Here is a 12,965-nt window from a genome sequence, read left to right on the forward strand (position 1 = left end):
AGCTTCTGGATTTCATGAGGATCCTCAGCAAGCATATGATATTAACACAATTTGAACAGAAAAGAAGAAAGATTAAGCAACTGGAGCAGGTGAACCCTGATGGAGAGACAGCAGAAGCAGATTGGAACAAATTTCACTTTTTATTTATCAATGTAAACAAAAGGAGGAATCCAGGAACAAAATCATCCAACTAAACAGAAAGTCAAATGAAATCCAAGAGATTAAGAATAAGTAAGACGAGCTTGAAGCAAACCAAGGATACGACAAATGAACTGTGCAGTAGTATAGTATATGTAACTTCACAACAAGAAATGTGAACAAAGACAAGGCAGGGAAGAAGCTGATAGGGTGACAATATTTCTGCAACTGCAAAAGAAGGTGATATTCAGTCTGGCATTGTAAGGGACTCCTTAAACTTGGAGGTGCTGAGTCTCAGTACAGCCACCTCCCACTGCGAACTGGATTTCAAGAGAGGAGCTGAGCTGTCAACTGATCACCATCTGGGGGAGGTGAAGATCATTCTGACAGGTTCTTCTGCCAGGCGTTCCCAGCAGACCCTCACTACTCGTTTGGGCCTGCCAGGTCTGCGCGGCGTCTTCCACTGCCACCTGATCCAACTCACCACCAGATGGTGATCAGTTGACAGCTCAGCTCCTCTCTTCACCCGAGTGTCCAGAACATACGGCAGCAGGTCAGATGATACAACGATAAAATCGATCATAGACCTACGGCATAGGATGTCCTGTGCACCGGTGGGCATCCTTCTGTTCTAACATGGTGTTTGTTATGGACAAACTGCAACTTGCACAGAAGTCCAATAACTGAACACCACTAGGGTTCAGGTCGGGCCTGCCGTTCCTCCCAGTCACGCCCCTCCAGGCCACGCTGTCATTGCCCATGTAAGTGTTGAAGTCCCCAAGCAGTCCTCACTCAGGGTGCCATCCAGAACGCTTCCCAAGGACTCCTAAAAGGGTGGGTATTCTGAACTGCTGTTTGGTGCATGAGCGCAGAAAATAGTCAGGACCCGTTCCCCAACCTGGAGGCGCAGGGAAGCAACTGAGGGCTGGGGGCTATCAAAAAGCCTACCCTGGCCCTTCGGCTCTCACCTGGAGCAACTCCAGCAAAGGAGCCCCTCTAAAGGGCTTGGGTTCCGGAGCCGGAGCTATCTGTCATGGTGAGACTGACTATGTCTAGCCAGAGCTGTGACATTCTGTGTCCCAAAAGCCCGCTTCCATAGCAGGGGATCAGACCACCAAGACCACCTTCTGCTGACTCATCAGGCTCTCAATGATAAAGCCCCATCCTATTTGAAAGAGCTCATTAGTCCCTACTGTCCCACCAGAGCACTCCGCTCCCAGAATGCAGGTCTTTTAGTGATTCCCAGTATCAATAAAAACAGACTGGGAGGTAGAGCCTTTAGTTACCGGGCTCCTTTACTGTGGAACCAGCTCTCTCCATGGGTCAGAGAGGCAGACACTTTAACTACGTTTAAGTCCAGGCTTAAGACCTTCCTCTATGACAGAGCCTTCAGTTAGGACTGGTTCAGGTAGCTCTGAACCATTGATAGCTATGCTGCTACAGGCTTAGACTGCTGGGGGACACATCAGGTTACATGGAGCCCTCCTCTCCTCTCCTCTCCTCTCCCCCTCTCTCCTCCTCTCCTCCCCGCACATTTTTGGAACTGTCATTACCACTACTTGTTGCACTTTGTAGTTTGGCCTTGGTGTCTCGCAGTCTCTCTGTGTTTCCACAGATCCACCAGAGCTCCAACCGCCGCCTGCTTCCTTCTTCAGCTGTTATTAACATTTCCGTGTTTCTCACATTCTGCATTGTAAACTGTTTTCTTCTCTGTAGCAACATCTCCTGCACGTCTGTCCGTCCTGGGTGAGGGATCCTCCTCCCCTCCTCACCCTGAGGTTTCTCAGATTTTTCCCTGTTAAAGGTTTTCTATGGAGTTTCTCCTCAGTCGATGTGAGGCTCTGAGGGCAGAGGATGTTGTTATGATGCCATGAAGCCTGGAGACAAACTGTTTGTGAAAATGGGCTCTACAAATAAAATTGCCATGCCTTGCCTTGCCTTGCATCGCCCCCCCACCCCCCCTTTTATTCCCTATGATTACACCGGCCCGCGCTCCAGTGGTTGAAAAATAGCAACCAGAACACAAACGTACTAAAACACAATTAAATTAATCCTCAACGTCACCAGACCTGATCAAGTTACAAAAGATAATTTGGGATCAAACTTATTTAATGTGAATTTTTATCTTACAAAAAGGGAATTTAACTTCTATATTTTATTTTTATTTAAAGTTTTCATTATTTTGTTTCTTTTCATAATGCCGTTATTTGTTAAGGCCTAATGTTCAGGGTGGACTGGAGTGGCAAGAGACTGACAGTTATCGGAGAAAAAAAAACCAGGTGTTTAATGTCACCAACACAACAAAGTCAAAAATCCATTAAGTAACAACTCAAAATCACAAAAGAGCTAAACCAAAATTTGTGGTCAACAAAGTAGCAACGAAAGAAGGCAGGCAGGAATCTGGCTGGTCTCAGCAGACAAACTAAAAAACACAGGCAGCAGCGAGGCACAACACTGGAGACAAAAAGGAAAAGCAAAGATTAAGTTTGGGAACAAAAAACTCAAGAGGAAACTCAAGGCGCAGTACAATGACGGGAAAAAAACAGAGCACTCATAATACAAGGAGTGGCAAGGTTAGTTGTCACAGGTAACTTCCATATGGGACTGGAAACGATCTGGCAGTGAAGCAAAGTCTGAGCTGGTGTTTTATAGAGCACCGATTCAGGTGGATGACTACAGGTGGGCCTCAGCTGCCACCTGGGAAAGAGTGGACCAGCCACGCCTCCTGCCACACACCCCGCGGAGACAACAGGCGGGGAAAGAAAAGGTAAGGGAGAACAACAGAACATAGAACACAGAACACAACCAGTCCATCACAGTTCTTAATGTTATTATCATCATCATTTTTTACATCTGGCTACCACTGTTCAGCGTAATCCTTCAGTGCACATCGAGATATGTCAAATCTGCAGGTCAGACTTTGTTACCATTACAAGAAAAGTACAAGTGGGGACAATATAATAATAAAGAACAATTACAAACTGATTTATTTCAGTTAGAAAGTTTACAAATGGATTTTTGGTTACAGCTTGAGGAAAACAGTCAGAGGTAAGGCAACTTAGTGACTTTCCAATTTCCTTCGCACAAACTGAACAGAAAATCACCCAGTGAGTAGGAGCAGTTTTAATTTTGGTGAACAATTTTCATCTTTTTTTAATTAACAAAGACGACTAAACTATATTTATGACAAAGCAAAAACAAAAGTAGAGTTGCACCGATGAATTGGCTGTTGACCATGTGGCAGGTATTCAGGTAGGATTGGGAAACTGGGGTAAGAAGATGGCAGACCCTCGAACTGTCTGGTGCTGTGGCACCAATGTCACTTCTGGTGTGCATGATATTTAGATGCACCACTCACTTCATAACACGTTTATCACAGGCCACACTGTCAGGACAAAGGATGTGATGTACTGCACAGAATAATTAGTAGTCATCGTACTGCAATTGTTTCACATCCCTAGACTATGAAGGGTTAACACACATCATTTATTTGTACAATTAATTTAGGAATCAATACCATGTTTTTGTTAGTTCTCACAATTAAACACAAAACTTGAGTATGACACAAAAAAGATAGATCGATGATATCTAGATAGAAAGATGATAGATGGATAGATAAACAGACAGATAGATAAGAACAAGGTTTATTTTTCTCTTTTCCACTGTGACTATGACTCATCAAGTGAACGAAGGTGTACACAACAGATATCTTGTCACAACAATGACAGACCTGTTGATTGCCTTGCATCTCAACACCCCTTTGACAACTCAATGGCTCCATGATCTCAGCCCAACATTTCCAGGTTTACTAGCAGCTCAGCGTGTCACCTCAGGTTTTAGACCCTCAAATTCAAACAGCAATGCACAAGGCAAGTTTGGGACTGCTGGTCAGCAGATGAATGGTTGATGAGACACAGAACCACAGACAGACAGCTTTATTAGCACTTACTGTAGGAATATAGCAGGAATCCTTCAATTAATTCTGAGTACACAAATAATAATGTGGTATTAACCAGAGCACACGTAAATCATATGGTGATGATTAACAAGTACTCATGTAAAAATGATGTAATATCTGCTAAGCAATCATGTAGTAATGACTAACAAGTAAACATGTAAATCATGACTAACAAGTTAACATGTAATTCAAGTAGTAATGACTACTGACTACTCATGTTAAGATGACTATGGGTACTCATGGGTCTCTTTGCAGTATTCAGTCATGGGCTAAAAACGCCCATCTTCAAACACAGCAATCATTGTGATTCCAACTACAAACCATGGCTGTCAAAACCACGTTTGAGTTTCTGGTTTAATTAAATCGGTTCAAACATAATCAAACGTTTGTTTTTTGGCCATCGTGTCAATATGGCTGAATATGAGAAGTAGACCATCTACAAGAGGCCAAAACTGCAGAACAGACATAACATCCTTTTCATGAAAATTTGTACTGTAATAAATGGCTTGAAGTCCTCAGGCTGTGTCTACACTTCATAGACATCAATGTGGTCTCCTGATGTGTACTTGTCCTCCAGCAGCAGCTTCATCAGCTTAGCACAGGAAGCCTCACAGCTGAGCAGCTGGCCCTGAGCAAACATGTCTGCATAGGACTTCCTGAGGCTGGGGTCTGCTGTTCTTGACCTGGCCAATGTCTGCATGGCTGTGTCCAAAGGCCCTACGGACAGAAAATAGTTAGGTTTCGGGATACAGCCATGAAAATGAGGATTTGAAATGTCAGAATAAAAACGTGCTAAATTAATAAATAAAATATGAAGAAAAGACATTCTCTTGCAAGTGCTTTCCCACATTAATTGTCACCAGTGAGAATTAGTACTTTCAGGTTTTGATCGCGGCGCAGAAAAGGCCTGTCATACATGTTTGAAATCATTAACTCCTCAAGTTACAAAAATGAATGGTTTTCTCCTTATCGCTCTCCCTCACACACACACACACACACACACACACACACACACACACACACACACACACACACACACACACTCTGACATAGCAAGTTTATGACTAAAATTTTTAGATTTGCTGTCCTACTTTAAACTGCAGACAGGGATGTTACTGTGCTCATGAAACCTTTTCAACCACTGAAAGCAGCTTCTCAATCCATGAAGTAAATCATTACAAAACATCTACGGATCACTCACATGAACTTTTGACGCTTGGCACTTCATGGTGAAACTCTAGTTTTTGCTACAAGTTTGAATGTGTGACTCTTCTTCAGAGTGAGAAGGCGGAGAAACCTAATAATATTTGAATTTTGCACGAGGAAGCAGACTAATGTGTTGACTGTGGTGCAAATATCATGACCACATCCACAACGTGGCACCAGAGTACACACACTTACTATACAGTATACTGCTATGTTGGTGTATAACATGTGAATGTCAATTTAAAACAGAGAATTGTAGCTAAATCTATAAAAGAAGAAGCTTACATGGATAGGTCATGATTTTCTGTTATTTATTTAAATATTTAAAAAATCCTTAGAATTATTTGAGTACTCCTGGCTTGTCTTGACATCTTGTTTCGAGCTTTGCTGGTAAATGAGAGTTTTCCAGAGTGGGAGGGGAAAGATGGCTGTGTCCAGCTGGTGTGTTAGTTTGCTCACAACCAGCATGGGACAACGAGATGAGACATGACAGGCTTGGTCTCCAAGAAAAACAAATCAGTGCAACAAAGCAGCAACATTTAGGTTAGAGAGCTGACAGTGAGGTGAGCTGAAATACATCGAGTGTCACCATAAAGGGAAGATATCAACTCTCTCCTACTTGCCAATTTCCCCACTGAGGGATGAATAAAAGCTTATCTCATCTTTATCTTGTCTGTCTGTGCACACACGTAAAACTTCACTGTATTTTACCAGACAAATTCTAACTGGATCTGTTCTAAGGTACAGAATATTGCTATTTGTTGTAAGACATCAGAAACAATAACAGTATGAAAGAGTAATAGAAGACTTCCTACTTCCTGGCTCATGAACATTGCCTGTTAACCAGCAGATGTTAATTAGCTGCTGCTCCTCCATGGTACTTATGCTCCCACTCAGGGCTGCTAAAACTCTTAATAACTAATTAATTGCTGTGTTGTCGCCTTATGAATCTTCAAAAACACACAGCTGTGCCATTTCCACTGTATTCGCGAGAAAATGATCGCTCAAGAGATAAGCGCCACGTTGACAGTGGGAAAGGGGGTGAGGAGGAGTGAGAGCGTTCATGGGGAGCTACCAAACCGACTTTCAATAAGTGTACACTCCTCTGGATTAGTAGAGCAACTTGCCAACAAAGTGTTTTCTCTGTGTTAAGGCCCTGGAAGGCTGTACCTTTTGCCTCAGAGTGCTACCTTGTTTGAATATGCAGAACAGCGTGTGCCTTCTCAGGAACTGATTGGTGAACCAGTTGTGTCAGCTGCTCATCTGATTGGTCCACCTACCGCCCAATCATGATTCGGGGTTTCCTCTGGCCTGCCTTATTAGCCTGATGGGCCATTGGAGCTGCATTTAAAAGGAACTCATGAATTATTTAAGTGATTGTGATAAGATGTAGTTTGTGTGGTTTTGTGTTCATATGGTACTTGTAGTCCAGCCGGTTTGTAGCCTGCAGCTTTGCTATATTTGGTGATTGCACTGTAGCTCATCACTTTGTTCTTCAGAGGATCAAAACATGCAATTAGACAAAATTGCAGTAACACTCATCCCACACAGTCTCTTGGCAAACACACCTAGTTTATTCTTTTGTATTAGTTCATTAGGGTTAATGATGTCATCTATTGTGTATTTTGTTTTACATTTGTTTAAAGTTGAGTTTTCATTTACTCATGAAACATTGATAATTTCACTCCATCTGTTCCGTCTTGGTTGTTTAGTTACTTTCCTTACTCTGACCAAGTTGGGTCGTTGTTTTGTTAAAAGTACAAAGCGTTGTAACCTCATGATGTTTTTGCAATGTGTTAACATGTTGCATTTAATCCATACCAAGTTATACTGCAACAAATATCCAAAGAAGTAAAAGCATTGAGTAATGACATCAAAACAAATACTTGAGGATGTACCAGAGCTTGCTAATGAATATCCCTCCATCCATCCCTCCATCCATCCCTCCATCCATGACCACAAGTGTTTCTGTAGTGCTGTGGTTGCTAAATGACAACAGAATTGTAACCACTGTGAAAAGATAGAGACCTCAGGGTTTATGCAAATCAATCCAACCTCCAATGGCAAAGTGAGCTGTGCTGGCAGAGTGATGCTGTTTTCTGAACTCAGAAAAAGAAGGTGGCATTGTTTTGTTTAAAATTATATAATAATGAAATCATGTCTATTATCAGGCCATGTCAATCCCAGTGTGCAGCTGTTATCTGTGGCCATGCGCAATTTCAGCCACCTCAAACGGATGGAGGGAGACTTCTTCATTGAAGAGTAAGATAGCTTTTGCATGTTTGCAAATTTGATATAAAACTGTGCCAACTGTCTTTAGCTTGTCGTTGGATGTAGTTACTCCATCCATCACAATTTTGTTGACTCCTCTAGAAGCTCCAAAGGGATTTGGTTGGCTTTGTGACAACCAGTGCACAAAAAATTAACTTCAAAACACTTGGGGGCAATGGAGAGGAGGGAAGTTGGAAACTTTGGCTGCATTAATTATTACAGACACACTATTTGTTTTTCTATAAACCCTGAATTGCAAACAACTCTGTAAAGTACTGCAGATGACTTTAATGTCAAGTGATCAATATTGTTACATGAGTTGATAATTAGGGATGAGACAGACACTCAGATGAAATGAGTATCCAGTATTGCTGTTGTGACAAGGCTGATGAATAAAAGGGTAACAGTGGGTCATTGTTCAGGCTCGGGAGACAAAACAAAAAAATGTGTCATTTTATCTGAGGACCACAACTTCATGTTAAACCACACCCACATTCATCTCAAATCCCGTGCACTTCCGTGCTGCTCCACTCCTTTACATATAGATATGGATATAGATCATTTGGATGGTTGCAATGATACGGATAATGTTGTACATGCTAATAAATCCAGATTATGAAACTAATGATGGATTTATCAAACAGACTATCTCCTTTTAATCTAACAGGCTACCCTCCTGGCGTGCTGGAATACTACAATGCTGCATTGTTCCCATTCTGGGTGGCACCCTGAAGTGGTTCAAAAATGGGGTGAAATGAAATCCATTCCTAAAATGGATCAGTTATTCAGCCGAATCATGTGGCCTGTGTTATGCCTGCGCCAAAGGGAACAAAAACCACCGTTCGCATTCCTCAGACAGGCCAGCTGCACAATGACTTATGGAGGTTGAATCAGAGAAGAGCGAGGCAAAAATGAAAAAACAATACGACAAAATGGCTTCTCACTGATATTTACAAGGTCATGTTTACCAATGTGTGTTGCAGCCACCGAATCAGATGTATACAAAGAAGGGGTTTTACTACTCCACAGTCACAACGGTCTGATTTCATTGGTAAACAAATCCTTTGGGTGAATGAACCAAACTACGTCACTTCCTTGAACAAACCCTTCCCAAGGATCCAGTTTTAAACTCCAAACTGCCACAGTGCCCTATTAAGGTGCCTCATAGAGTGAGGCCCAACTCGCTAAAATGGTTAATAAGTTAAATCAATTACAGCTCAGAGACAGCTATACAAGGACACACTCAGAGTGTGTACACTTGTGACTTTCAGTAAACACTGTACTTTGAACAAGACTGTTTAATACTGCAGATTACGGTCACATCAAATGATCAATGTTACACTTTATGATTCTTATTGAGTTGATAACTGGGACTCAAGATGGATTGATTAAATAGATTATATCATAAAAGTCCAACAGACTGCCCTTCTGGTGTGATGGAATACCTGAAAATACATTGTTCCTGTTCTGGTTGGCCCACTGAAGTGGTTGAGAAAGGGGTGGGATAAAATCAGTTCATTCATTCAGTGAAATGGTTCAAGGCCAAAACAACTATTCAGCCAATCATGTGGCCTGCGTCATGCCTGTGGCCAAAGAGAACAAAATCCACTCTTCCCACTCCCAAGAAAGGTTGGCTGCACAATGGACTAAGAGGCTACCTCACAAAAGGAGCAAGGCCAAAATAACAACAAACAACACACTAAATAACAACAAACTAAACTATTCATTTAACTTAACTTCAGGTTAATGGTTATGTAAAAGGTAAATAAATGACAAATGTTTAACTGCTTCTTTCACTGAAAATATTAGCAAAAAAATAAATCAAAAGGGCTTCTCACTCCCACTTGATTGCCCTCTGCCCACCTGCTACTGATACCTGCTCTGACTGATATACCAGGTGTGCACAGGTGGGTTCTGATCTCTGAACCCTGAAACAACATACAGAGGAAAAACACTTACTTATTCAAATGGGTTGAATCAACAGTTTTATACAATATGCAGAAAATGTATAAGCAGGCCACAAATCAGGGCCAGCATGACTTAATACCAACAAACAATTGGGTTAGCATTTACTGTACGAATAGGCTCACTGACCAAAGGTGCTGCGACTGGAATTTATGAAGTGTGCCATGTTCCTTCAGTCTAATGTTGCTGACAGCAGCCCCCAACTAGTGTCTCAGCTGAAGATGCCACACAGATGTGAGGGAGACTGGCCACTGACTTCGCAGCCAGACAGATGACACTGGATCAAAGTCATTTTGAGTGTCACGTTAGATCCCAAACCCTCCAACACCCCAGACTACTGACTCAGCATGGCACCTCCTCGGGGCAACAGCAATGCACACACTGAGTTAGAGGTTCATTGAATGAATAAACAGGCATTATTTTAAAAACCAGCATCTTACCGAAAAATAAATTTCTGGACTTGTATGTCAGGGGTAGTCTACTTTTAAGATGAAAATCAACGGAATGCAGATATAAACCACAACCAAGAAAAAAAAGATTCTCTGGTTGTCCCACACGAGTCTCCATCCATCATCCATCCCTCCATGTTCTCCCTCTTCTCCTGTTGAGGGTGGTGGGGGTGGAGCCTATCCCAGCAGCCTTCCCCCTGGACAGGTCACCAGTCCATGGCAGGGCCAACACATATAGACAGACAACCATTGGCTCTCCCAGCCACGCCTACGGTCAATTTAGAGTCTGGATTAACCTGGTCCCTCTTGATGTCTTTGGACTGTGGAGGAAGCTGGAGTACCAGAGAGAACCCAGCAGGAACAGGGAGAACATGGAGACTCACCCAGAAAGACCCCGTGCTCCAGCCGGGGCTCCACCCACAACCTTCTTGCTGGGGGGCCACAGTGAGGACCACTGCTCCACTGGGCTGCTGCCCACACAAGTCTCAAATAACGGTCTTAGCATCCAGTCTAATTATTTTTTTTCTTCCTGAGATGTCGGGACACCGACATCTCACCGTAAAAATAGAAAAAAAGACAACTCCTACTTGATTCAGTATCATTCATTCATTTTTTTCCAGTTCAGTTTCTGATTCTGCAAGACTGCTTAAATGTAACAAGCATTAACCTGCATTTGCTCACCTGGAGAATAATTGAGCACCCGCAGGTCAGGCTCTTCTACTGCCAGCACCTTGAACATCATCTCTCGGGCAGCCTTGCCAGTACAGTACAGCACCCAGGAGCAGAACGGCTGCAGGGCGCACAGCGAGGTGATGTTGACCACGCTGCGCCGCAGACCTGGACGACGTGGAAAAGCCTGCAGCACACTGGCAGTGAGGCACAACGAGGAGCTCACATTGAAAGACAAGTACGAGTCCACCTCGGCCATGTTTGTGAATTCTCTGGAGTAACGGGATATATCACCCAGAGAGCCTGGGGGGAAAGAGAGGGACTGTTAGGCGGGTGTACCAAACCCTCATGCTCATCCCAATGTCAAGTGTTTCCATAACTGCCTGCTGCCAAGAGCAGGCTCCCAAATTGCTGCTCTGGCTTTACTCAGTTGCTCTGGTATATTTTTAAGATAACAAGAAATTCTCAAAACTGAGTGTTCAACCTCTAACTCCTCCATTCCAGTCAAGTGCGCACATCATGAATTCAAAAATTACATTCTTCACAAGAAATTGCAAATGACGACGCACAACTGTTGGATTTTTCCCAAACGAGAACATTAAGCTTGTGCTCTGTTGAAAAGCTTCAACCCCACAACATGGAAGTGTTCATCTATTCAAGCGTCAATACATGACATACATCATGATTGAACCCCGTGCCAAGCACAGTTTGAAAACATATCTATTTCACTTTTTGGAAATGTATCCTGAATTGATGAAACGTTCCCAAGTGAATCTTGACTTCTACTAAAAAAACAACTGTCATTATTAAATTACTATCATACTTAATCACACAATTCTCATTTTTTAATTGGAAACTACGGAAAACTGCAGAACAGCTCTGCAGGCTGGTGTGCTGATAGGCAATGGCACTGTCAGTGTTTCCTGTGGAGAGGCTCTGAAGAGCTACAGATGTGATGGTAGACCGAGTTATTGCTAACGTGACATCTAGAAAGATAATAGGCTTTAAACGAGTAATTTGAAGTATTTGAGAGGGTAGGGTGGATGGCTTTGGCAGTTCTTGACACAATTAGGTACTAACCCTGTTTAATATAGTGTTTAGTTCTAATGTCCAATAAAGAATGAGACTGGAATGTTCCCCTCAAGTGCCGAATCGGAAGCGAACTTCAGCGTCGTCGTTGTCTTTTTTGGGTACAACGAACACAAATCTGACATGAAATGTTTATAAATGATTACCTATACAGATGTTTGATAAATGTAGTGGAACGTTAATTTCTAATATTATGGAAATACTCCATTAATAAGTAACAAGTATTGGAGCATTCCTTTATTAATAGAAGCCAAAAACATCCTCAGCAAGCCGGACTGCTGTGGACCCCCGACTGAGCAGTTTATGTCCGACAGCTCAATGACCTGGGACGTAGGCGGTACCGGCCTGAGGACAGGTTTCTTCTCACCAGCGTTGTTGACGAGAATGACGTGCTCCGTGTGTTCAGAAAATGCCTCTTTCGACGCTCGGAGGACACTTTCAACTCCTTCCATCCGCGCCAGGTCCGCCACCACACACTCAACCTCCAGGCCCGCTCTGCCCGCCTCCGACTCCGCCAGCTCCACCTGAAGAGCCCGCAGCTCGTCACCGGAGCGGGCGGCCAGGACGAGCACCGACGTCGGCTTCACCAGCCGAGACATCTCCCTCGCTATAGTCCGACCAAAGCCTCGAGAGGCGCCTGTGATGATGCACAGTGCCCGGCCCAAGTCTGGACTCACGTCTGGCTGCATGGTGCTGGGAAGATGTGTACAAGCGTCCGTGGCAAAGCGATTTCTGTTGGACTGCTTCTTCTTCTACTTGAATGCGACGGTGCTCACCACTTGTTTACTTATCGCCATCTCTCGGTTTCATGCATTAGTTTTCTAGGTAGGAACGTCGAACTGCTTTCATCAGAAGGAAAACAAACCCTGTAGTCCTCTAGGAAATGTGACTGAACAGCTCAGACGGCTGCCTTAAGACTCGAAACAAAAACAAGTTTGTTCCTTCCTTCCAGTTACTTCTCGATATTCTTGCGAGCCACTAGACTCTAGGAATCAACCCACTGCTGTTGAGGGGTTGCGAACTTGCCAGCAGGGCGTACGACTCTGTTCCACGTAACTCCTCTGACCAGGGGCGGATTCATGAGCCACGGGGTTCAGGGGGACCCTTTGTGTGGTGCCCAGCACTCTCATCATCCTTTACAGGTTGAACTATGGGCCACATCACAATAATGTCCAAGTCACATCCCCCTGCCCCCTTTACTGTACATCGTATTATTAGGG

The 12,965-nt window shown here is 43.4% G+C and overlaps 1 protein-coding gene across 1 annotated transcript; it reads right to left on the minus strand.

Annotated features, from left to right (window-relative positions):
- Positions 1-2,435: 2,435 nt before the first annotated feature.
- On the minus strand, positions 2,436-12,815 carry spra (sepiapterin reductase a). Its single transcript, XM_086188012.1, has 3 exons — positions 12,113-12,815; positions 10,669-10,959; positions 2,436-4,813 (listed from the first exon to the last, which is right to left on the minus strand). Exons 1-3 carry the CDS (start codon positions 12,432-12,434, stop codon positions 4,623-4,625), a joined length of 804 nt encoding a protein of 267 aa, XP_086044138.1. The 5' UTR covers positions 12,435-12,815; the 3' UTR covers positions 2,436-4,622.
- Positions 12,816-12,965: the final 150 nt, after the last annotated feature.

This window comes from Aulostomus chinensis, chromosome 19 (assembly GCF_037954235.1).
Source record: "Aulostomus chinensis isolate RoL2024-O1b breed Wild chromosome 19, RoL_Achi_v1.0, whole genome shotgun sequence".
Taxonomy (NCBI): Eukaryota; Metazoa; Chordata; class Actinopteri; order Syngnathiformes; family Aulostomidae; genus Aulostomus; species Aulostomus chinensis.